Here is a 25,105-nt window from a genome sequence, read left to right as displayed (position 1 = left end):
GCTAACCGTATCAGGTCACAAAGTGGGCGGATATGGCCAATTCGTATGTTCTCTGAGAACATTCTAGATGTGAGCCATTTCAATTGTGTCTAGGCAAGTGGCAGAGTGACTGGGTCCCAGAGGGAGTGACAGACTTTTGGCATATCTGCACTCAGGCTGTCAGCTTCCCTCCTTAAGATTCTGCTCCTCTCTTCATCTCTTTTGGGTTTGTTCTCTGGAGGTCTTCTCAAGGATTGTATCTGAGATGGATTAGAACTCTCTTCCACAAAGTTCCTGAAAACTCTGGCAGGCTTCTCTGTTGGCTGATGTTGATGTTGGCTGAATTCCACTGGATTATTTAGTAAAGGAAGTCCTTGGTGGACACCTTGGTCTCCCATGTCAGTAGCTGTGGGGAGATTGGTCGTTAGGAAGTGATGATGGGCAAACTACAGGGTAAGGGAAAAGAGGATCCCTGAGGCTTCCTATAGTGTGTTCCCAAGCTACTTAGATGAGGCCTGCCACTTGTAGCTGTGATTCCCAGGCAAGCTATCTACACCCCCTAATGCTCGGTTTCCTCAATAGTGAGTGACAGTGGTGTTCTCACCTACCACCTGCATTAGCAGAAAGAGTGAAGAGGGGGAGGACGCAAGCAAATACTTAGTACATCAAAAAGCCCCAGCAGTCCTCAGGGACCACAAATGGTGGGTGATCCTGGCGAGGACCAAGATGCCCAGGATGGACAGTCTGCTGTTTTGCTGGCATATGGTTTCCAACCCCGAGGATGTCATCCCACACACCTCAAAAGGCTAGTTTCACCCACAACTTTGGAAGTGTTTACTCATTCTTGTCCTGAACTGTCAGAATCAATGCCAGGCAAACCGGGAACTTGGATTCCTCTCTTCAGTTATATAAATACAAGCAGAGAAAGCTCCATTCCTCATGCTCCACCCAGGAAACATGATCGCAGCCTTTGTTAGGAGGCCTCCCTTACGAATTCCCCAGGCTGAGCAACAACAGCCTCCATCCTGCCCTTTTAGCGGTATGCTCAGGATCCAAAAGCTAGCAGCCATCAATGCCACTGACATGACACTGTGGCTGTGCAGTAATAGATCTGAAAGTGGCTGAAATGGCCACATTTCCATCTCCAACTGTGGGGCCTACTGAACTAAACTTGTCAGTTTCCCAGTTCCCCCAGATGATCTTGAAGGATCCTATGAGAAATTAGTCAGTATACATCAAACATCAGCATGATGGTGTGTGGGTGCACTGCGTACATACTGTGAAAGTCTCAGATGTCACCATTGTTAACCTTCTAAGCCATTAGAAAGTAGATAATATATTACCCAAGAGAAAGAAATAGGCAGAAAGAGGGCAGTGTTACCATAGATGGATTACCCAAAGAGAAGGATTAGCTTCTGCGGGGGTTGTGTCTTAGGGTTTCTGTTGCTGTGAAGAGATATTCTGACGGCAGTAACCCTTATAGAGGAAAACATTTAATTGGGGCTGCCTTAAAGTTCAGACGTTCAGTCCATTATCATCATGGTGGGAAGCATGGCAGCCTGCGGGCAGATGTGGTGCTGGTGAATGGGCTGAGAGTTGTACGTCTTGATCCACAGGCAGTAGAAGTGACTGTGTACCACACTGGGCATAGCTGGAGCATATGAGATCTCAAAGCTCACCCCTACAGCGGCACACTTTCTCCAACAAAACCACACCCACTTCAACAAGGCCACACCTCCTAATAGTGCTTCCTCTGGGCCAAGCATTCAAACACATGAATGTATGGGGGCCATACCTATTCAAAGCACCACAGGCTGCATAGGGCCGGGAATGGGAGAACAGGAGGTGGGAGACAGAGTTCTTTTCTGCAAGATGAACGTGATGGAAACACCATTAAATATAACTTCAGGACAACTGGCATTTAAATTGGGATTGTATGCTAGATCGCATTGCTGAATTCAGTTCGTTTTCTGATATACAGATGTGTCCAGATTCTACTGCATGGTGTCTGCTCTTCGGAGCAGAATGCCGCGGTGATTAGAGGTTGGGCGGTGATGTCCACAACACAATGGCTCAAACAAAACAAATACAACCAGAAAGAATTATCACACTGAAGAAAATAAGACATACTTGCAGAGATGATGAAGTCATGGGGAAATGTCAATTTAGGTGAAGGATACACAAATTTTATTTACTCTTCTCTCTGGTTTCTTTTTAATATATATTTGAAGGGTTTTGTTTTAGACAAGTTAAGTTTTAGCAACGTTTGAGGGGTTAATGTAGGGTCTGGCTGTGATTTTCCTACAGACTCTGTTGAGAGCCTCATTCCTGACCAATGTTTCTCCCCTGAGTCAAATTTCCTTATGATGACAGCAGCCTGCTTCTGCCCCAGAAGGGAGACTGTGACACCATCGGGCAGTTCCATACGGGTCTTCTCTCTGTAACTTTGGGACTCTTCTTGTCTCCTTTGTACAGTAACTCCATCAAGCTGGTGAATCTGCTCTCCATATTTATCAGCACGTGGCTGACTGCAGCTGGATTCATCCACTTGGTAAGTAGCTGGCATGGAGCAGGCCCTTGCTAGGCCGTTTTATTACTTAACATTTGTTTTCTTGGAAAGAGACAAGTTTAGCTGTACATACAGGAAAGTGGGACAAGCTACTCAATTTTCAGAATTCCCTACCCTTAACTTCCACCCCTCAAACTGGTTCCAAATAGTGAGTAATGTTCCTAGGACCAACCGACATCTTTCAGCTTCACCTGTATTGCTTCAGGGAGACTTGCCTAGTTTTTCACTCTGTATGCAATAACCTCAGAAGGCCACAAGATGGCAGTGCTTCCACAGCAAACGCCCAGGAAAAGTCTGGCACCTATACTGAAAGTTTGAACTTCAACAGCTCTTTGTAAACAACAAATGCAAATCCTGGGATCTGTCCCTACTTCTCTCGCACAAAAAAGCTGCTTTTGACTGTCTTGCTAGATGACTTCTCAAGTCGTTTCAAAACCCCCAAATGGTTTTGTTTTTGTTTTTTTGTTTTTAAAAACTAATGACTCTTTGAATGCTATTACCAAGTCAAACCTTTCCTACCTCCCCAAGGCAGAGTTCTCTAGCCTGCTTTCAGAGAGAATAGTTACTATGAAATGTACATTTCATCTGCACATAAACTGTTACAATCAGAAGAAGCCCCCACCAGACTATAAAACTTAGCATAAGTGACTTTGTTTCCATCTGCTAAACAAGATAATTGTGGATTTTGCAAGAGTCCTATACATATTTTAATTATGTGTATGCCTGTGTTTTACTGTAGGGATATGTGCACATGTGTGGATGTACCCCTGGAGGGAAGCAGAGGGCTTTAGGCTCTCTAGAAGTGAATGCTGGAAATTGAATTCCAGTCCTTCTGCAAGAACAATGGTTCCTAACCATTGAGCCACGTCTCCAGTCCCTGTGTAACTAGTCAACCTTCACCTTTTATCATTCAGTTCCTTCTGAAGCCAATTGCCAGTTCTGGGCTCAGGTTCCCCAAATCCTGCTGTAGCCCCCACTCTTTGCTCCCTGCTGGGCTTCAGCCAAGCTCACAGAACTGAGCATCTGCGCAGACCTCAGGAACTCTGCAGCACAAGCAGAAACTATTGGCTCAAGGGCCATTTTGAAGACGTCTGCAGCCATTTCTCTGATGGTGTGTGTGTGTGTGTGTGTGTGTGTGTGTGTGTGTGTGCATGTGTCTGCAGTTTCCAAGAGGTCACTTCTCTTGTTTCGGAGGAAATTTCCAAACCTCGGAGCTCAGAATTGCTGGTGGGCTCTGGTGAAGAAAGACAAGCAGTCCCAGAAGCAGAGATGATGCTTTGGATTCAGGCTGTAGATGTGTCCCAAAGATGTTGGGTCTGGTGTTCTTAGTTACACGAATGAAAGGAAAGTCTAGAGTCTCAGCAGGAATCCCCAAGGGACTGGCAGAAGGAAGCATCTAGCACCTGCCTTAAAGAGATGCTGTAAAGTGTATCAAGCATCAGCGATGCGTAGGAAAGCACACCAGCGCTGCTCCTCCTCATCCCTGTCCTGATACCCCCTGGGGTTTCTGGTGAATCATGCCTTAGTGACTAGCAATGAGAATCATCTATTCTGTACTGCGAATATGAAGCGTATGTAAAAAACAACTTTCAGGAGCTCTGGGCATCCTGGTTTGCATATACTGTACATATGAACATCTGATGGCTTTCTTTTCTCTCCCTCCCCCCTCCCTTGCTGTAGGTGGAGAATTCAGGGGACCCATGGGAAAATTTCCAAAACAACCAGGCACTTACGTACTGGGAATGTGTCTACTTACTCATGGTCACAATGTCTACAGTGGGTTATGGGGACGTTTATGCAAAAACCACACTTGGACGCCTCTTCATGGTCTTCTTCATCCTCGGGGGACTGGTAAAAAAAAGCCCTCTTTCTTATTGTATCTATTTTAATGATTATTAATATTTTCCAATGCCCACTTCCTTAGACATAGTATTTTTAATGTGTTTTGCACTGGAAGCAAGTAACTGCCTTAATGCAACCAGGAGAGCTAAATCCAAATACCATAGTGTCTTTGTTGCATATTTCTTTAGTGTTATGCTTATCCCTTAGAACCAGACATATTGTCCTCACTGGGGACAGCCATGTCACTAGGAGCAAACCTAATCGTTTTAAGGGAGGCATGCCATTAATAAATGAGAGTGTCCTTTAGTAATGGAATTCACTATCAGATATTGTAGCTGCTGTTGATTCTGGTAGATGCTGTCCAGACTCTGTAGATAGATGGCGGTTTCAAGAGCTCCCCTCCCCTTAATGTTCCTCCCCAAACTTCCAACAAACACTGTGGCTGGCACCTGCCCCTAAAGAGCAGGGTCCCTTCACTTAGGAAATGTCATTATAGTCAGGACATAACTGTGTCTAAAGCCCGCTCCATTTCTCTCCTTGGAACAAGTTTCACTGGTTCCTATGTAGCAAGAAATCACTGCATTCAATGTAATTCCAGGGAACAGTTGCTTCATTTTCTCTTTCAAAGTAGCTTATAGCGAAGTCTGATTTTTTTTTTTTCTGTGTATGAGGTAAGTGACTGAGATTCTAGTCCACACACAGCTGTGGCGCATGTGCACTGCACACACATTTATATGAAGTGATGCATACATTTCTCTCTGTTTTGTATGCATAGGACATATACATTTTGAAAAATGTATATAAATGTGTGTGTGGGTGGACATTAGCAGCATCCCTGCAGGGTCCCGTAGTTCAGGAGACCCCATTATCCAGCCACAGAACAGACTTTGTTGGGTAAAACATGGCAGCTCCGTGTCTCCTTGCTATCCATCCTTTCCTCTTGTGTGATTTCCAAAGTTGACCTCTTATGCTTTTTAGTCATTTTTAAATGAAAATGTTTATTTTTAAATCTTCTTTTTAGTGTTTAGTATCTTTAGCTACTCATAAAAAATTCTCCTTTGAGTGTTATGTGGAAGGACTTTTTGACAGAAATGTATACATGTGTGTGTAAGTGTGCATGCGTGTACATGCATGTGTACCTGTGTACACATATGTGTATGTATGTGCACATACGTGTGTGTCCATGCATGTGTGTATCCATGAGTGCCTGTCATGAATGTGTGTGTGTGTGTGTGTGTGTGTGTGAATACTTGGCATCATTCTACAAGATGTCAGCTCATTTACGCTTGTCTCCTTTATATTTTTCTTGACTGTGGTTTATTGTTTTCTACTGTCTAGGTCAACTCACGTATGTTTCATTCTGTGTGGTTTCAGGAGCTTTCCCCTTTGTTCTGTTATTGTTGTATAATCCAACACATGAATCCGCACCTTTGCAGGTCTAATCCTTTTGTGTTTTCAGATCTTAGTATCCCCCTTCTGAAAAGGTCACCCTTTCTTTGGCCTGTCTTTTTAGTCTCTCTCTGTCTCCCCTCTTCTCCTCAGGCCATGTTTGCCAGCTACGTCCCTGAAATCATAGAGTTAATAGGAAACCGCAAGAAATACGGGGGCTCCTATAGCGCGGTTAGTGGAAGAAAGTAAGTATGCCAAGAGGTTTTTGTGGCCTCCGCGGCGTAGGGGCCTCTCTGCATGCCATTTCTGTTTGGCTCTTGTTTCTTTGTCTCATGCATGTAGGCAATGTTTGCCCGCTACGTGCCCGAAATTGCTGCTCTCATCCTGAATCGGAATAAATTCGGCGGGACTTTTAACAAACATGGAGGCAGAAAGTAAGTCAGCTGCACCTGAGGACATGTGCTTGAGTGACTTGGAAAGTCCCTGGAGCAGTGGCATTGAATCAAGCCCTTCTCGCTATCCCCCCTTCCTGCTTTTTTTAATGAGGGAGGGTGTGCATTCTGCAGAAGACTGGTTTCAGAGCATGGGAGGTGATTGGACCATCTTGAGGTCTTGTGACCATTTACAGTGTCCAAGAGATAACAGTAAATATATTCAAAGGTGTCCATGTGCACCTGGAACCATATCTTCTGCTCTCATACCTTATCATATTCACCAAGCTCATTTCACGAGCTGGTGATATGATCAAATTCTGGTCTCTGCAACTGAGGTCTCATGACTTCCTGGTAGGTCTGGCATGCACACTAATGGGCTAGAACTCTTTTCCCACTGTCCTTTGTGTCAGGCACAGGCCAAGGCCTGGCCCATCCTCCCTACTGAAAATGCCAGTGGCTGCCAGGAGACCTTGCTGATAAAGGGTTTCATTACACAGTGGAAATGCCTCCTGGGCAGGAAGTATTGCAGTTAGGGTGTCAGGGTGCCACAGGCAATTAGAGATATGGATTTTTGTTTTATTTCTCAAATGTGAAGGTTTTCCTCTTGGGAACTATTCAAGTTTCTGCTCAGGTAACTTTTTCAGCATCAGTATCATCAGTACCAATATCATCAGCACCAGTATCAGAGCGTGAGTCCAGCAGGGACCAGAAGTCTTATTCTGATGTTCATGCTGGAACCTTGGTCTTCTGATCCTCTAGTAGGGCCATCTCAGTGGAGGAGCTAAGGCAGAAGGATGGGATGGTTGCAACTGTCTTCAAAGGTCACTAAGAACTTGCTCTGAAAGCTCTTGGGGGCCAATCCGCTTTGTTCTTAATTCAGGGTATGATGTGCATAGAATAAAATGGTCAAGCACGCTGTATACCCCTAGGAGGATGTGCACTGATAGACATACCAGGGACCGACATCTGCATCTCTATTAAAATGCAGAAAATGGGCCCTTTCATGCCAGTCCCCTGTCCCCTATCATGGAACTGTTTTATTTTCTTACTTATTCTAACTGACTGTCAAATTATTACCTTAGTTTGGTGTTTAAGAAAACTAGAGCCTGGCTTGTAGGGCCTTCTCCCATGGCTGCCTCTCTGTCATGACAGTTGGCCCTGCTGGATGAAGCCCAGGGAGCCTCACTCTGATTATTGAGTCCAACACATCCTGAGCTCAGGTGTCCAGTCCTCTGTTTAGAAAATGAGGAGGTGGAGAAAGGGCTCATTTCCTTGAACTACCCACAGGACAGCAGTTTCCTTTCATAGACACAAAGGACAGTGGGAAAAGAGGCCAGTTGGCACCTTCTCAGTAAGGCGGCATGTCTTTCCATCTCCCCCTGTAGGCCTTTCCCCTTCCTATTATCTTAACAACCCTGGATTAGGTTAGAACCAAGCTGTTCTGATGTCTGGGCCATCCATTGGTTCCAAAAGGCCAAATAAGCCCAAAGATTTTCCTCCGTCATTTATCTCAAGCCAAGAGGAAAACAGCTTCCTAATTCAGTGTGCCTTTAAGATATGGGCATCCCGAGAGTCCCAGGCCCTCATTATAGCTGTCTCAGCCCATTGGTCTCAGCCAGCATCTCCTTATCCCTGTCCCCCAATGAAGTCAATAAAATCAATTGCTTTGAAATCTAAGTTGAAAGTATTTCTTGACTCTAATTTCCAGGTGGGATTTTTTTTTTTTTTTTTTTTTTTTTTTTTTTTTTTTTTACAGAGTAGTGTTTGTGGCCCAATATGGGTGGGCTGTTGGCTGACAGATTTTGTTGATGGGTGGCCCAAAATGAGGATCTAAGACAAGCACTTGCTGGTCTGCCCTGGTCTGATCTGGTCAGGTTTAAAGTCTGGCATGTCCACCCAAAGCCCCACCTGCTGAGGACTTCAGATCATGGGCCCTCCTCCAGATTTGTTCTGGCTCTGAAATCTGTTATCACCACTTTTAGATTTTGAAATCTTCTCTCTGTCTCTCTGTCTCTCTGTCTCTGTCTCTCTGTCTCTGTCTCTCTCTCTCCTTCTCTCAACTCTGCCTCTCTTCTTCTCTCTCCCTCTCTCCCTCTCCCCCTCCTTCTCTCTCCCTCTCTCCTCTTCCTCCCTCCCTCTCTCTCTGCTCCACTCTCCTTTGTGAAAGTGCATTTTGCTTTTAATGTTCTCTTTTGGATCTCTAAAGTCCCCAGACCCTGCGGGATGTAGTGTACGTCCTGTCATCAACACCAGGACTGTGCTCATTACTTTATACATTGTTTCCTGGTTCAAAAGCTAATTACCAAGTAGTTTAAAGAAGCCCTTGGTCACTTAGATCTTTCATCAGAAAATATAAGCTTGGGAAAGGAGTGGTAATAAAGAGCCATTAGCACCCTTTGTTTGATGTTGGTTCTCCAGTCAGTAGAACAAGATTGATGAAATGTTATGTTTGGCCAAAATTTGAGTTTTCATTTGGAATTCAGTGTTGAGAGAATGGGCTGTCAGAATCAATAAGTTTCCTTTCGCTTGGGATATGGGCATGTGGTAGTAATTAGCAATATAAGGTCTTTACTTGAGCAACGAAGCATGGATTCTGGCAGCAAACATAATGAGAAACTACAGTTGTTCTATTCCGAACGTCAAAAAGTTTCCAGATAAAATTAAATGCATTTGCAAAAGGGAAGGGGCTTAACTTTGTTGAGAGCTGGAGTTGAGACTCTTAAAATAGCAGGCAGTACTTGGAGTTTTGGTGCATGCAAAAAAAATGCATGTACTGTCCTCATCCACACATGTATACACACTCCCCGCCAGGACTGAATTCAGCAAATACCTAGAAAACAACTTAAACATATACATAGTTGAGAGATTTTTTTTGGTATGTGCATATTTTACTCAGCAGTAACTACACATAACAATATATTAATTTGTCAGACAACCAAATGTAACGTATGATACACCAACTGCAGAGACACAAAAATGTGAAGTCCGAAGATCATTCAGGATGGAAAACCAGTGTAACAGAGCAATGTAAGGCTTGAAAGACACACCAGCCACATGCGGGTGTTGGAGAATATGGAGGTCCTCTTGGTGCTTCCTCGTAACTTTTAATCAGTGTGTTTAGCACAACAAAACCATTTCCTGTGGCATTTCCAAATCTTCCTCCCTGTCCACAGAAGTCAAGGCCTTCTTCACCCTTTTCATTGTGTCCTCTATCCCAGCAGTAGGAGCGGGTACCCATACATATACCGGCTGCTGTGTCACATATCTGGACAACTAAGAATAGAGACCAAAGTGTTATTTATTTATTTTTTTCCAGAGCTGAGGACCGAACCCAGGGCCTTGAGCTTGCTAGGCAAGCACTCTACCACTGAGCTAAATCTCCAACCCCTGAGACCGATGTGTTAACAAAGAGTTCAGTTAGAGACCAAGAAACTTATCAATGGATAATTTGGAAATATTGTGGGCAATTAGCCCCTTGTGCTGAGACCCTAAATCTTATTCAGCATAGTAGCTCTCCTAGAGCCCAGCTGGCCTCCCAAGGCCTTTGACTCTGCCTCCTTCCTTCGTGTACAATGAAAACTGCTCAGAGGTGGTGGAGGCATGGGGGAGACGGAGACTCCCATGGCCTTGGGGTTCTTGGTTTGCTGTCTTTTCCTTCCACAGCCTCTTACGGTTTCCCCAGAGGTTTCTTCTCTGAGTGTAATTCATTCTACTCCTGGTTAGTTTATGAGAACTGACAAGATCATGGTCCAAGGTCAGATGGCCAAGGGCCATGGAAAATAATTGGCCACAGAGAGGAATCCATCAGCTGTAACCCCCTGGATAGAGACAGCACAGCTGGGGAGCCATCCAGGCCTTATGTTTCCCATGATGTGGCTTCAATGGCCCCAAACTGAGGTAGTTCTGGCCCAGGTGTTTGGGACAGAGAGAAGAGTGTGGGTGTAGAGGGCTCCACAGATTTTTGGTAGCCAGAAGCTGAGAGGACACATGGAAAGAAAGGAATTAAAAAAAAAAAAAAGACAAGGAGTGGACAAAGGAGAACAGGAAACCAGATGTAATTAGCATGGAAGGAAAATCTCCATGGTGACTTCCCAATTCTAGAGTGGGGAGCAGTTTCTACAGCCAGACCCATATCTTGCTCCAGAGCAATTGCTCTTGCTCTTGAGCTTCAGTGTTGGTCTCTTACTACAAACACCATACTGTTTTATCTAGTAGACCAGTTTCAGGATTTGTAGGTTGGTCCATTTTGAGCTCTTGATTTCCAAGAGATAGAAGTAAACTTATTTAAAGAACTCCATGTATACCTGGGACCATATTTTCTACCCTCATCTGGACCCAATGCTTCAAGAATTCAGAGAATAACTATATCTCCTTCATAATCTCCAGCTTGCCAGGGCATTCCTCTCTGCTAGCTAATCATGGGGCTCTATGCATCTCCTTCTGATTTCTTATGAGTGGGGCCTAGTTTAGCTACTTATTCAATATAGGCTGTTCTTCTCATTCATGTTCATGCTCCCTCTCCCTCTCCCTCTCCCTCTCCCTCTCCCTCTCCCTCTCCCTCTCCCTCTCCCTCTCCCTCTCCCTCTCCCTCTCCCTCTCCCTCTCCCTCTCCCTCTCCCTCTCCCTCTGCCTCTCCCTCTCCCTCTCCCTCTCCCTCTCCCTTTCCCTCTTCCTCTCCCTTTCCCTTTCCCTCTTCCTCTCCCTCTCCCTCTTCCCCCCTCCCCCTCCCTCTCCCTCTCCCCCTCCCTCCTCCTTACTCAGACCCCATGTGTTTCTTTATGCCTACTTACTACCTTGGCTCTACATGGGCTGTTCCTCTATCTTCTCCCTACTTTCAGGTTTTACCCACAGTGATTCCAGGCCATTTTTAAAGGCCATAATATGGCTATTTCCTTAAAAAGATTCTTTTTATTTGCCCCCTCTTGGGGGTCTATCCTTGCCAAAAGAGAATCACCATGTGCTGTACCTTCATGTTTATTCATTCCACATGTGTTTATTGACTGCTTGCTCTGTGCCAGGCATCAGGGACAGATACATTCCAGCACACCTATTAAACCCTCCAGCCGTACAACAGCTCTCGCTCTCTGTTGAGCTATCTGGCCACCTAAGTGGTTGGGAAGTTCAGCTCGAGAGCTTATTTAAACCTGCCTCGGATCCCAGGGAGTCTCCCTGCAATGCTGTGGTTGCTCTCAGCCTGGCCTCCAGTGTGCGAGAGTGGGATGTGGGTTAAGTCATGTGGTGCTATCTTGGCTTGATACCATGGGCCTGCTTTCCTTTCCTGTTTATGTGGATCTCGGGTGACGTTCACTCTCACTTCTCCCAGGCCTGCAAGGGCCGGACTGCTCACGGGAGGGATGTTTCCCATAAGATGTCATTTACGATTTCTCTGCCTCAGACATCACTCAGGTTGAAATGGGACTGAAGTCTTGTATTTTACACAATCTTTGATCCCTTGTCAGGAAAAGCATTGAGCACTTCTCCTCTCGTAGCCCACGTGACTCCCCTGCAATATCTCAGGATTCCTCGATTTTAAAAACCATAAATTAGCAAATCATCAACATATCACCGGGGAGGTTCATCTGGTAGCGATTGTAGTCAGAAGGAAACATGGGCCCTAATAACTGATTTTCACAAAGATACAAAGAATTGTAGACAGACAGATACAGTAAATAGGAAGACAAATAGATAATTCAAGCTGACAGGCCATCTTGAACTGATTAGGCATTCTGCTTTGATTAGCATTAAACTTTTTGTGGAAAGAGGAAAAAAAGAAAAAAAAATGTTGCCCTCATACTTTGGGAAAACGACCCCTGATGACTTCTGAAATTGGGCACTGAGAGGCAGATCACAGCGCATTTGGCATTAGATGCCCCACATGATGTAGTGTCCCAAGTAGTCCTTTCCAATGACAGGGGCCTTGGTGGGTGTGGATGCAGATACTTCCTCCTTGGCATCTGCTTTGGGTCCTTCTCAGGCACGTCTCCAGTCCTTTTCAAACTTGAACATCTGAAAAGAGACTTGGCTGCATAGTCAATCAAACTCTAGGTAATGCGGATGGGATGAAGGCCTCCCCTCTGCCCCCCTTCCCTGCTGTCTTTCTTCCCTTCCACACACTTAGCAGAATGTTCCACCTATTGTTCTCTAAACAAGAATAGAAATGTAGGTGGGAGATGAACTGGGTACCTTGCGGGGTGGGGGCGCATTCAAGCATCGACTTTTGCTTTCAAATATCCTACCTCCATTTACAAAGGAATTCTGATTGTGAATTTTCTAATTATAATCCCGAAAGATTCTTTCTGCTCAGCCTCATGTTTGATGGAGTGAGTCCTTGCTGGGTAGATTTAGAATCCCAGGAACAAATGCAAGCATCCGAGACTAAGTTGCACCCTATTTTCTGTCTTCCTGACATGCCATTCATTCTGATAGAAGTCTTTCCAGAGTTGCGACGAGCAGTTCCTTGCAGACTTGGGGTTCTTTCCACCACTGCTGTCACCATGCTCTGAAAATAAAACAGCAAACTTTCTCACTGGCCAAGTCCAGCGTCTCTTTGTATTAAAATATCATAGACATCAATGCAGCATGAAGGATGTGGAAATCTGATTCTGTTGCTGTCAGAGTTGAACCTCCATACAGTACTGGTATTACATGGCAGCAGCCTGCTCCTTTCCCCACAACCGTGGAGATTTGCTCTGACCGTGGGTACCAGTTGTCAGTAAAGGTCATTGGCTCTCCCTCCTCTGTGCAATTCCAATAAGGAGATGTGGAGGCAGATCAGAGATGCATGATGCTTCTCACAGATGCCAAAGGGTCTTGCCAGCTTGCATCTAAAGCAGATTTAGGAAAACACCCATTCCAACACACTGGCTCAACAATTATTCAAACCCTCCCATGAGCCGGGAATTGTGCTGGACTCCGTGGTGAAGAGGAGTAAGAGATTGTGATTGTTGCTCTCTTGGAGAGTATGTGAGACCTTGTCCAATCAGAGCTATCCAAGGAGCCAGTGGCAGCTAAACGGGAGCTTGATTATGTAGTAACATCATCCCAGTGAGATGTTCTTTTGGCTGGAATTTGGTACAATAAAATCAGGAAGGTGTGAAATAATCATGAAGGCAGGAAGCACATTAGAGAGAGTGTTCCTAAGAGCACACGATAACTCAGTGTGTTCCTAATGAGCTCACTGGGGCTGTTTAGGGTAGAGGTAACAGCAGAAAGCCAGTGTGCCTAAAAATCTTACAGAGCTAATAAGCAACCCAGGAAAGGGGGCTGTGGTGACATTCAGGAGGGCTTGGGACCTGGTAGTAACATTGGGAAGTCCCTAGGCCAGACAGGTATCCTTCTGTGACATATCATATCATGCCTCAGCAGGCTTTTGAGTCTATGGCTCCTTCCAAATCTCCTGAGAGTTGCAGATACTGGCATTCTATGAAGGCTAATGCCAGTAGAGATGCTCTTCAACATCAGATGGTTGTTACATCCTGATAAGCCCATTGTAATTGGAAAATAACCTGTACATAAAATGCACTCAGTGTGCTTTACCTACTGAGCATATGAGTTTAAACCTGCCTAACGTAAAGTCTACATAAAAACATTAGTCTATAGTTGGGCAAGGCCATCTAACACAAATCCAGTGTTGGATAAACCACATAACTTGTTTATTGTCAAATTGAAATTGAACAGAATGGCTATACAGGTAGCCTTTGGCATCAGTCAAGTAGAAAGCTTCTATGTGGAGCCTGCCTATTTTGGAGAGCATCTGTATGTATTTTGAGTATGCTCAGAGAGAATGGCCAGCAACTTTTGCTGGCTTAGGCAGCACCCATTGGGTCTAGTGGGTGAGAAGGGAGGATGCATCTGGCTGTCACAGTGAGACAGCCAGTCCCAGTGGCAGGGTAGGATGCATGACTTGCCAGGTGTGTTAGGGAGAAAGGTTGCACTCACCTTACAAATCAATATCATTCCCAAAGAGAAAACTATAAACATTTTACATGTTTGGAATTATTTTTTCCTAGTCCACCTTCATTTCCAAGTGGTGAGGCTGGCCTGTTTGGGTCAGTGTTCTCTGAGTTTGTCCAGGTAAGGCCAGTGTTCTCTGTGTTTGTCCCAACAGCAGATAGAGACAGGGAAAGCTTCTTTGATCTAAAGAGAGAAATGCTGTTCAGGAAAGGAAACTGCCTAGGATGAAAAAGTTCGCATCAAAGGTGTCCTGCTCTATTGAGAATGGCTAAGGATCACCGAGTCCCAAGTAATGAGATGAATGAGATGTAAAGGCCAGAGTCAATTAGGAGACCCAAGGAAGAATCCATGTAATTTGTGGTTGCATCACCATGGTACAATTAGTTATTAATAAGTCTGTCTAAGGCTTGAGATGAAGGCCAATTTGTAGAGGACTTGCTGTTCAAATGTAAGGTCCTGAGTTCTGGATCCCTAGAAAGTATATTTTAAAATCGAGACACAGGAGCACATATGCATAATCCCAGAGCTGGGGAGTCAGAGACATATGGACCCCTGGAATTCACTAGTTATCCAGCATAACCAAACCTGTGAGCTCCAGGCTGAGTGAGAGATCTCATTTCAGAAAATAATGTAGAGAGTAATTGAGGAAGATGCCTGATGCCAGCCTCTGGCTTCCATGTGCACATGTGACCACCTGTGCATGTCCAGATACAAATTCCCCTCTCTGAAAGGAAATAAAGGAGAAAAGAGTTAGCAAGGTGGCAGTGATGTGATAAAACCTGAACACTGGAATGGGTGGGTTGGGGAGCAGGACAGGGGGAGGATATAGGGGGCTTTGGGGATAGCATTTGAAATGTAAATGAAGAAAATATCTAATAAAAATATAAATAAAGAAAATATCCAATTAAAAAAAAAACTAATGAGAAACTGAAGCAAAGGTCAACCAATCTACCCTTAGAGATCTATGGTTGTAAGCAACAGAGATGGATTTTTGCTGACTAAGCAATTTTTTAAGACCCACTAAAGTAACTTATAAAATCCAGGAGAAATCTGAAGAGCAAGGTCCCAGAAAGGACAGAAAACAGCCAGAAATGAGGCTTTGCCATCCAGGAAGCAGAAATTCATGGTCATTCATTACAGAATTTGGCCACCAGCGTGGTTCAGTTGTTACCATTATCTCGAGCAATGATTAGACTCTCTTGGATGTGGAAACTTGATTAGAGGAAACAAAACCATGTGTAATTAAAAGTGAGATATGTTTGACAGAATGAATGGTATATGCTTGATAGGTGGAACCCACGCATGCTAAGGCTGTCTTTGTCAACCCTTGGATTGAAAGTCCATGGAGGTTACAAGCTACAAGAGATGTGTAGTCATTCCTTACCTGTAGACTGACTCTGACCCTGTGTCCTGCCTGATTATGGAGATCTCATTATGGTTTGGAATGGTGGCTGAGTTCTCAGCTATAAATGACAAAGTGCATCAGTTTTTCGGGCCAAGTTCTGTTAAAGGGCTCCCCGGTCTCCTCTGATGGGTCGTTCAATGCTCTGTTCCATGACCTTGGAGCTCTGCTTCATGAAGGTGCCTTTGCTGTTTGGATCTGTTTGCTCTACTGTCTGCCCCATTTAGTGAAGCAGTAAAGCAGCCTGCCTTTTCCAAAATATTCCTGTTGACAGCTGCGTAAGACGATTGCTCCATTCTCTTCCTCACCGGGAGGCACATCACATTTCCTTCCTTTCTCATTAGCAAAGCACTAGATGTGGCCAAGAGTAGATGATCTTAGCCTTAAACCTGCTTGGAAATCCCTTTGCCTTCTCATCCTTTCCTTTCCTTTCCTTTCCTTTCCTTTCCTTTCCTTTCCTTTCCTTTCCTTTCCTTTCCTTTCCTTTCCTTTCCTTTCCTTTCCTTTCCTTTCCTTCCCTTCCCTTCCCTTCCCTTCCCTTCCCTTCCCTTCCCTTCCCTTCCCTTCCCTTCCCTTCCCTTCCCTTCCCTTCCCTTCCCTTCCCTCCTTTCATCTTTCTTTTTATCCTTCCTTTTTCTTACAGGAAATAGATAACTATTTTATAGTCAGGTTGTGACTGTGGGCATGATAAATACTCCATGGTTTTGTTTTCATTTTTTGCTCCTTTATGGACTTGGGGAAAGATTTCTGGAGGCTGAGTTGGACAGCCATTCTTACAGTTTACTGTTCAATGTTGACCATGTTGCCTCTGCCTTAGTGTCCAAGCCAAGCATACTTTTGCAACAAATAAGTCTTGAAAACAAGTGGCATGTGTCTGTATGTGCATGCTGAACTAGAGCTAGATTCTTGGCTAGGATGGGAAGACACAAACAACAGGCTCTAGTCAGTTTTCTTTGATTGTTGGTGTCAGTCTTTCCCCATAGTCAAGACAGACTCCTAGGAATAGATTTTTTTTTAATAAAGAAGAAAGAAGGAAGGTTGGAATAGATGAACTTTTTATTCTGCAGTGAGGTCACAAGCCAGAAGGAGAAGGACTGTTCTGAAGGCACAACTCGAATCAGGGCCAGTTGCCTTAAGACAACACAGTCAGAAAGTCACAGCTGGGTGATGTGACAAGTGAAGCCCAGGTTTCATGAGGAAGAAAAACTCAAATTTAACCCAGCAGGGCAAACATGAGCTTGGTACTGACTACCATGAGGCCTGCAGGGCCTCTAACCACCCAACTTCTGTGTGACAAAATGCTACCCATTCTTCTTGCCAAGCGCTCCTTAAAATCCAATCGACTCACTCCGGGGGCTGCTAATGGTAGGAGGTGCTGGGAAGATGTGGGATGAGAGAGGCATGATTAGAAGGCTCAGCAGAAAGACAGAAGAGAGTCTAGCATATGTATTTGATATAAATATTATAGTTTCACAGAGACATCTAGATCAATACATGCCACATTTCATCTACCTCTTTGACAAAGTGAGTGCAATGTATTCAGAAAAAGCTGTATAGGATTTTCAATTTACTCCGTATGATTTATTGTGACAGGATGGCTATGGGTTTCTTAAGTTCTTTATACTTGTTCCAGTAAAAATGGATATAGTATCTTTAAAAATAAACAGCCCAGAGACATGCATTTTATACTATCTTCTGGTGTGAGGCCTGGCTAAGGAGAGATCTAAGACCTCCCCGACCTTGGAAGACCTGATTGTGGTCAGATTTGCCTCAGTCCTTGCTCTTTGGCTTTTGGGAGACTGAGGGGGTTGGGGGGTGGGTAAACAGGGAAATCAATCAGGAAGGGATTGCAGACGTCTAGATGAGATAAAATGATGACAAGAACTAGCGTATAGGCAGGGAGCAAGCACCCCATAGGGATTCATGAGGGTCTGGTGAGTGAGGTCCTGTCAGCCTCTTCACTGGCTCCAAATCACAGAGGCCTGAGGCTCCACAGTCTCTTGTTACCTAGTCAAGGTCATTTCCACCTCATTTGATGATGCTTCTTTTTAGAAGGCATCAAATAGAGGGCGCTGTTCTGCTCTTCCTAAGATGCACCAAATGGCTGAGCATGTGTCCTCATCAAAAAAAAAATAGAGGCATTAGACAAAGTGTGTGCCATAGACCCTCTGAAGTTAAGATATACTCAGACATCTGCGTGGGGACCTACCACCAAAACCTTTGCATGGTGAAGTGTGGAATGTTTCAAAGGTGGTTGGATCTCAGAATTACTGCCTGGTGTGTGTGTGCGTGTGTGGAAAGTGTGTAGATTTTTGTTTTCATCAAACTAAACTGACTCTCAATAACTCCCTGATGGCCCATCATCAGAGCCTTGAAAAGCCCCATCCTCCTCTTATACCTCTTGCCCTAAGGCCATCCTGAAACAGCTTGCCACTCAACCCTGGAATGTTGGGCTTCCTGGCCCACCAGAACAACACAAGTAGAGTGACTGAGGAGAACATAGATGACCACATTCTAGAGGTGGAGGTGGCCAGTGATCAGAGGAGCACTCATAACTATTTGGTGATGAATGATGACCTATGGCATAAGTAAGTGGCAGTTCCCAGTTACCCCTTAGAGAGTCTAGTGTAGCTATACATTGGTCTATTAAGATGCAATCACACTCAACTATGAGATGCCTTAGTTGTGGCAGTCTATCTATGCTACCTATCCCTAATTAACCCACTCTTTAGGGCCCTCACTCAGTGCCAGTACTGGATAAATAACTTCCTTCCACCAAGTCATTTGCTACCATTGTGTTAATATTTAACACACTTCCTTGTTCATCTGAGATGGATCTTTCATCTAAGCCATTAATATTAGCTTAAATTTATGTTACCTTTGCCTCAGAAATATCTGTTCATCCATCAAGCTTTGTCCCACCTACACGTGTCAATCAGATTAAAGTAGAAATGGCTACTGATTTAGATCTGTTGTCTGTCTTCACAGTTCTAGGGATCAAGGCCACATAGAGTCCAGGCATGAAGATTAGCATTGGGCTCAAAGAGCCAGAGCCACACATGAAAATGGTTTGGTTCCTTTCAGTGTGACCCATTTAAATAACTTCTGCTGTAAATAGTGATCTCTTTGTTATCCTTCAGATTCCTGGTCTGGTGGGAGTTCTCAGCTCCATAGGAAAGCAAAGTCTGGTCCAGATACTGACATTCCTTTTGTAGTCCCTTATTTTCTCACAGTGTATGAGTAAAGTTAAAGTTTGGTTTAGAGTCTGTGCACAGTGGCTTTGGTAATTTCTATGTCTCTTATTTTTGGTTGTTGTTTGTTTTCTTGAACCTTCTGGGACAATTGAGCAGTGTAGCTTACACTAGAGATACTGAGAAACTATGATGTCTTACAGGGGAATTTTGTCTTTGTCCATCCCATTCCCACAACAAACCTCTCTAAACCTCTAAGAACTGCAGTGCCTCCTCCTCCATGCTTTGGCTAATCCTGCCCACCCTGAGGGAACCAACCTTCTTCTGTCAGCTCCCTCTCCTTGAGCACTGAAGTCTCAACACTTGGGCTATATCCCAAGTCAGTTTCTTTTACTTCCTGTGAACATAAGAGATGCATCTCACAGAAACAATTTCAGAGGGGTGATCTAAAGATATGCTTATGGTAAGACCTTGCAGTTGTTTGAGGATTCGATGGAATTATACAAGCCACATGCTGTGTACTGATACAAAGATATCACACAGTCCCTACCCGTTTAGGAGGCTGATGGTAGCTCCTTTGCTGGCCCATCCATCTATTAGCTTTCCAAGAAGATCTTGGAGATAACCTCAGGAATGAATCGCTCTTCACAGTGTCTATAAAGCTCTGAGTTGTTGCTCCTAAGATGAAAAATTGGTGAGACCTGTCAAGGACTATGTAATTAATTAGTGTCTGACATCAGAGTATGAATCTCACCAGGCAGGTCTGTAGGTATCGTGGAAGCCAGCAGAGATCATTTGGACAAGAATCTCTGACCTTCCTCAAATCATGCCCTGTAAATATCCACTGCTTCCAAGGAGCCCACGCTCTGCTCTCAATCATAAACTATTTTCAGTCATATTGCATAGGTGGGATAATATGTATCATGTTTCTTCTTTCTGAAGCAATATTCCTCCCCAAACTACTGCCTGCAAGATGATCTCCATTTGCCAACCTTTCCCCACGCTCCCATAGGGAGTCTGGAGCTTCCTCAGACGTGGGCCGCCAGGTCTGATCTTCCAGTGCTGATACAGGGCTAGAGATACGGCATCTCCCCATCCATCAATTCTGACGACATTCAAACATTTTCAATATGTGGGCTCCCTGATAACTTCCATTGTATGGAAAACAAAATGGAGGGAAATGATTATTGGCACAAAGGGGGAAGGCCGTAAATCTTCAAATCAGATACAGGACAGATTGGAACAATATGGCTTCTTCAAGGTTGCCATGATAATGTACCTAATAACTCTCCCTGGGCAAAAAGGCAATCTGCTTTCAATCAATCCCCTACCCCCAGCGTTCCCCCCCCCCTTCCTTCTGAGCAAAAATACCAATTATGTTGAAGGAAGATTTTTTTCTTCCTTTTTTGATAAGGACTGCTCTCCACCCCAGAAATCATGCTGTAGCTAAAAGATATATATTTTCAATTGTCTAGTATGGTATCAGACAGCTAGCACCAAATTGAAAAAAAAAAAAGTCAATCTTTTTACCCCCTTCCTCTCTCCTGCCAGCATTTGTCTACTCACTTCTTAAGAGAAGTGAAAGCTAATTAAAGGCTTAAGGGATAATATTGATTGCATTGGAATATATTTTATATGTACCCGGCACACTTTCAAATAATAGAACCATGACTTTTTCTAAAGCTAAATAAATCAGCTGGCTGAACCTTTGATTCAAGGGTGATGTGTTGGGGCAGGGCTCATCTCCTCCCCTTCCACTTCACACATATCTCTCTCAGGATGAATGATTTCAGAGCAGCAATGGGGGAGGGGGAAAGATGCATACGCCATTCCTTATGTACAGGACAGGAAGGGTGAATGTTCAGCTGTCTCGAGCCACCATTCATTTGAGTCTGGCCTTGAATAATAAGCAGGCATATTCTAGCATAGAACGCTGAAGTTTGCAATATCCGAGACAGAGGCTTAGCTAGGTAGGATGAAGTTCTCAGCTTCTCCTGTATGGACTGGAATAAGTAGCTTGTGTGGGACATCCTCTCTTTGCCATCAAAACAGGGAACTAGAGTTCTTCCTTACCTAGCTTGCTATCTCAGCTAAGACACAGACAGCCCCAGCTGCAGAGATACCTGTAAAGTAGATTCCTGTCGGAGCATTCTCCTTCCTAGTGTCTTTGTGCAGGACATTAGAATTCAGCAGTTAACACTATTATCACTTGTGTGGAGTTGAAGTCAGGGGGAAAATCCTCCTTCTTGGTCATTCTCTGGACATGCTTGTCACTTTAGAATCATAAATCTCATTCAGAACCTGCATAGCTACCACATTTTGCCCATACATGCACTCATGCTACAAGAAACATTTTAAGATATGATGAAAATGGGGAAAATCCAAATAGTTTGTTTATTTTGTGAATTCAGTTACATAGTATACTTCACAGCCTTATAGTCAGAAGGGTTCATGATATGGAGGTTCGGGCATTAAGTTTGGATGAGTGGCTAAGTGACCCCCCAACCTAGCAGGTGCTGTTGAGAGGGTGATATGATCATGTTAGGATGTCTCTTCTGAAGGACTCCACTGCCACCCTTCCTTCACCTTCATGACCGTGGCTTGCCTGATTGCTAAATGCACCACCGTAACAATAACAGTTCATAATGGCAATATTATTAACTGTACCGCACATATTATTGATTTACTCTTTGTTCTGCACCATTATCCTTTCCCCAATGAGTATACTGCATTATTCTCACATCCTTAGTCAAGCACCAAATTACCACAAAAGGGCAGGCTCTTGTAATGACGTCTAATGGGACATCACATAAACCATCACCACTGCCTCCTATAATAAGCTGCCTCCAGCCAATGAGCGTTCTGCCATATTGAAATGCGATCAGAGAGATTATAAAGGGCAAAGGACCTGGGCACTCTGAATTTTTCCTGGGAAATTGCCTCACTGCTTGTTCACCACCTGACGTAGTCTTAAAACACACTAGAGATCTATCCTCTGTAATTGTCAGCCTGCAAGGTAGAGAGGGGTACCAGTTCAGCTATTTAGCACAGTGACTTTGATAGAAGCCAATGCTTATGGCTTCATGACTAAGCCTTTTGGTCTTAGGGCCAATTTTCAGATCCTGATCTTGTGATTGAGTACCATGAAGCATATGTAGTGAACCAAGGATACACTGATGTTCAGGTCACATTGGTTTAGGAAGAAATGCTAGAGAAGCTGCAGGTCTTACATGCTCTGGAAAAGGGTCTCACTTCCTTGGGATGAATGGATATTTCTAGAAACAGAGTTCAAACTACGCTTGAACAAAGCCAAAATTTTCACATCCGTTACATCCCTGGCTCCTGCCTATTGGAAGGGTCTTCAGGTGAATTAGTTTAGCTCTTGAAAGCCTCAATACTCAGAGGCAGCAGCCCTCTGGGGACACGGTCCCAGCAGCCAGCTTGATTGTCCATTCCATGGGCATCCCATCTCCATTTAGCCCTGAGTAATGCTCACTTACTGTAAAGTGTTACATGCCTCCATTGTTGGAGAAGTTATAGTGGAAAAATGCAAAATCTCCTTTTTACTGCTTATGGCCAGCCGAGCCTATAACGTGTCAAGCCGTACATTAGCCACCCTGATAAAAGTCCTCTTTCTTACACACAAAATCATCGTTTCAGCAAGATTTGTTATCTCATTACCTGATAAGCTGTATGTCATAAACCAAGACTGCTGCGGTAAATCTCCCAGGAGGGCGCTTTGTGGGCAGAAAGGGGGAGATAGGAATCTGCAAGGGACTTGATAATGTAGCATTTAAGCACAAGCGTAATGTCACTTATTGTTAAATGCATAAAACCACTTGGCCAAGTGGCTGGGCTTTTAATAGGATTTTGTGCAGCATCAGGTGAGCAGCCATATGCCTTTTTTTTTCTGTCCAGGAGCCTCTGAGCAACTGTTAGTGATATCGCTTTGCCTCATGACCCTCTGGGGATGGGTGCTGGGTACTGGGGCTGAGTGGGGAGATGTATTGCTTCCTCTGCTGATCAGAGATCAGGGTACGGGGTCATGTTGCTGAGTCTGGTTGGCTCTAACTGCTTTCTCCTGTACAGGCACATTGTAGTCTGTGGACACATTACTCTGGAGAGTGTCTCTAACTTCCTGAAGGACTTTCTGCACAAGGACCGGGATGATGTCAACGTGGAGATTGTCTTTCTTCACAAGTAAGAGCCCCCTGCTGCCACCAGACCCTGCCACCTAAACTCATGCTTCTCTCTGAGTGCCTAGAGGTGGCTGGGAATTAGGACAGGGTTAAATAAGCCATGATTGGTGCTGGCTCCTTAGGTAAGAGGTAGTTTTTCTGAAAGAATGGGGAGGTTACTTTAGAACCCTTGGATCATGAAGCAGCACCCTTGTTCAGAGCTGAAAGCAAACTCCAGTGAGGCAGTCTAGGAGTATATCTGAGTTTCTTTCTAAAAGATTCAACAGTGGAATTCCCTAGTCATCCAAGTTACCACCCTTGTACCTTCCTCAGTGTGGACCTTTGCAATCGGCTGTGTCTGTTGAGCTGGGGTAGGATAATTAATATAGTCGTATGGATACTTTACCACCGTAGGAGAGGGACAAGCAGGAGAAGAGGAGAAGAAGGCTGACATAGTTACGTCCCACACTGCTGTGGCAAACCACCTGACAAAATAACTAAAAAAAAAAGAAAGAAAGAAAGGTCTGTTTCTGCTTGCAGTCTAAGGATCCATAGTGACACGGTAGGAGAACACGGTGGTGAGAGTGTGAGGCAGCCGTTCACACTGCATCTGAATTCTGGAAGCAGAGAGAGATGGATGTCAGTGCTTAGTTGGCTTTCTCCTTTTGTATCTAGTCTGGGACCCCAGCCTATAGGATGGTGCTGCTATGTTCATGGAAGATCTTCCTACCCCCTCAGCTAACCCAATCTAGATAATCCTTCATTTAAATGCTCAGAGGTTTGTCTCCAAGGTGATTCAGGACCCTATCTGGTTGACAGTATTAAGTATCACACAATGTTCTACGAATATTGATACTGTTGTTCCAGAGTTTCCATTTGGCTCTGTGCAGATGGATTCCCATGTACTCCACAGACATAGTGCCCATTGCTTCTTTAGTTAATCCTCATTTAACCATGGACTTCCTGGGCAAGTTACTTCACTTCCCTGTGCCTCGGCTCCCATGACTATGAACAGAGGAGACAATTCTACCTCCTTGGACTATGGTAGTAACAATGAAATGAATCACTCCATGTGAAGTGTGCAGAACCCAGTTAGGTATGCAGGAAATGCTCATTAAATGCCAGCTAAAATTGTGAAAGAAAATCTGACTAGGCTATACAGTTGACTTAAGGATAGATTCCTTCCATGTAAATACATTTACCATGAGCAGACTCTTGTTAGGGCATTAGCTTACTCAATTCTGGAGGCTGAGGTGTTCCACAATGTGCCATCTCCAAATTGAACTCCCCACTCAATGAGTCAATCCAAACTTGAAGGCCTGAAGCAAAGGGAGGCAGTGATGGGAAATCCTTGTCCACAGAGGAAATGGAAGGGATAAGATGTCATGGTGTAGGTATATAATGACCAATGAACACTGATGCTACAACTCTGGATTTCCCAGTGATAGCAAAGAAGAGGACAGATAGGCCCTACTCTTTGCAAGGCTAGAGACCTTTTCAGTGGACTGAGTGGGTCTGTTCTCTTGAATGAGTCTTTCATTTAGGTCAGGGAAGGAGGCTTCTCTGAAGGTCAGGGCCTTTGTTCACATCTTTGTGTGGAAATGAACACCGAGGGAGCCACAGATCTCGCTCTGCTGCTTTAACAGCTGTCTCTCTTCTGTCTCTGCAGCATCTCCCCTAACCTTGAGCTTGAGGCTCTGTTCAAACGGCATTTCACTCAGGTGGAGTTTTATCAGGGCTCTGTCCTCAATCCACATGATCTTGCCAGAGTCAAGGTAAGGAGAAACAAGTGTTTTCACTTCTCTAGGGGTGAGGCCATGGTTCCCAGGTAGGCAGACTACAAGCCATCTCCTAACCATTAATGAGATGATTCAGATGTTGCTAACTCCAGTCCACTCGTTCATTGGCCCCAGGAGGTCACTCTGCTGGGGGCTCACTCAAGATCATCGATAACTATCACACACTCAGGTTAGTCTTAATATAAAACCTAACTCTGCTGTTTTCTCCAAAATCAGCCGTTCCCAATGCAGGACCATCCCAATAAGGGCCATCTCATCCCAGCAGTTCAGTGGGTAAAGGCATTTGCTGCAAAGCATGGTGGCCTGAGTTAGATCGCCAGGATCTACTTGGTAGGAAGAGAGAGCCAACTCATACAAACTGTCCTCTTG

General features: G+C 44.5%; 1 protein-coding gene and 1 long non-coding RNA gene across 56 annotated transcripts in view, besides 1 other annotated feature; one reads left to right on the top strand and one right to left on the bottom strand.

The window, feature by feature from the left end:
• The window catches only part of Kcnma1 (potassium large conductance calcium-activated channel, subfamily M, alpha member 1), a 712,823-nt gene that overhangs the window by 472,362 nt on the left and 215,356 nt on the right, over positions 1 to 25,105 (top strand). For 49 of the 55 annotated variants that reach the window (XM_017315873.2, XM_017315871.2, XM_030247658.1 and 46 more), the window contains 5 exons: positions 2,455 to 2,530; positions 4,229 to 4,399; positions 5,933 to 6,024; positions 22,849 to 22,959; positions 24,607 to 24,712. In XM_017315873.2, the coding sequence (XP_017171362.1) occupies positions 2,455 to 2,530; positions 4,229 to 4,399; positions 5,933 to 6,024; positions 22,849 to 22,959; positions 24,607 to 24,712 (556 nt within the window). Of the gene's footprint in view, positions 1 to 2,454; positions 2,531 to 4,228; positions 4,400 to 5,932; positions 6,025 to 6,121; positions 6,214 to 22,848; positions 22,960 to 24,606; positions 24,713 to 25,105 lie in introns of all 55 variants that reach the window. The other 6 variants (XM_017315884.2, XM_017315887.2, XM_017315886.2 and 3 more) reach the window with 1 other exon arrangement.
• Positions 7,969 to 22,424, bottom strand: 5430425E15Rik. Its single transcript, XR_003951125.1, has 4 exons — positions 19,752 to 22,424; positions 19,310 to 19,437; positions 14,752 to 14,890; positions 7,969 to 14,349 (listed from the first exon to the last, which is right to left on the bottom strand). It is a non-coding gene; the product is annotated as an RIKEN cDNA 5430425E15 gene (long non-coding RNA).
• Positions 11,151 to 12,603: an enhancer, noted in NCBI's record as "VISTA enhancer mm417". NCBI's record gives its function as "enhancer in: branchial arch[4/6]" and the evidence as "EXISTENCE:transgenic organism evidence [ECO:0001131][PMID:17130149]".

The sequence above is a fragment of the Mus musculus genome, chromosome 14 (assembly GCF_000001635.26).
Source record: "Mus musculus strain C57BL/6J chromosome 14, GRCm38.p6 C57BL/6J".
In the NCBI taxonomy this organism is placed as follows: Eukaryota; Metazoa; Chordata; class Mammalia; order Rodentia; family Muridae; genus Mus; species Mus musculus.
Note: the sequence above shows the minus strand (reverse complement) of the source record. Positions and strands in the feature narration are given on the sequence as shown.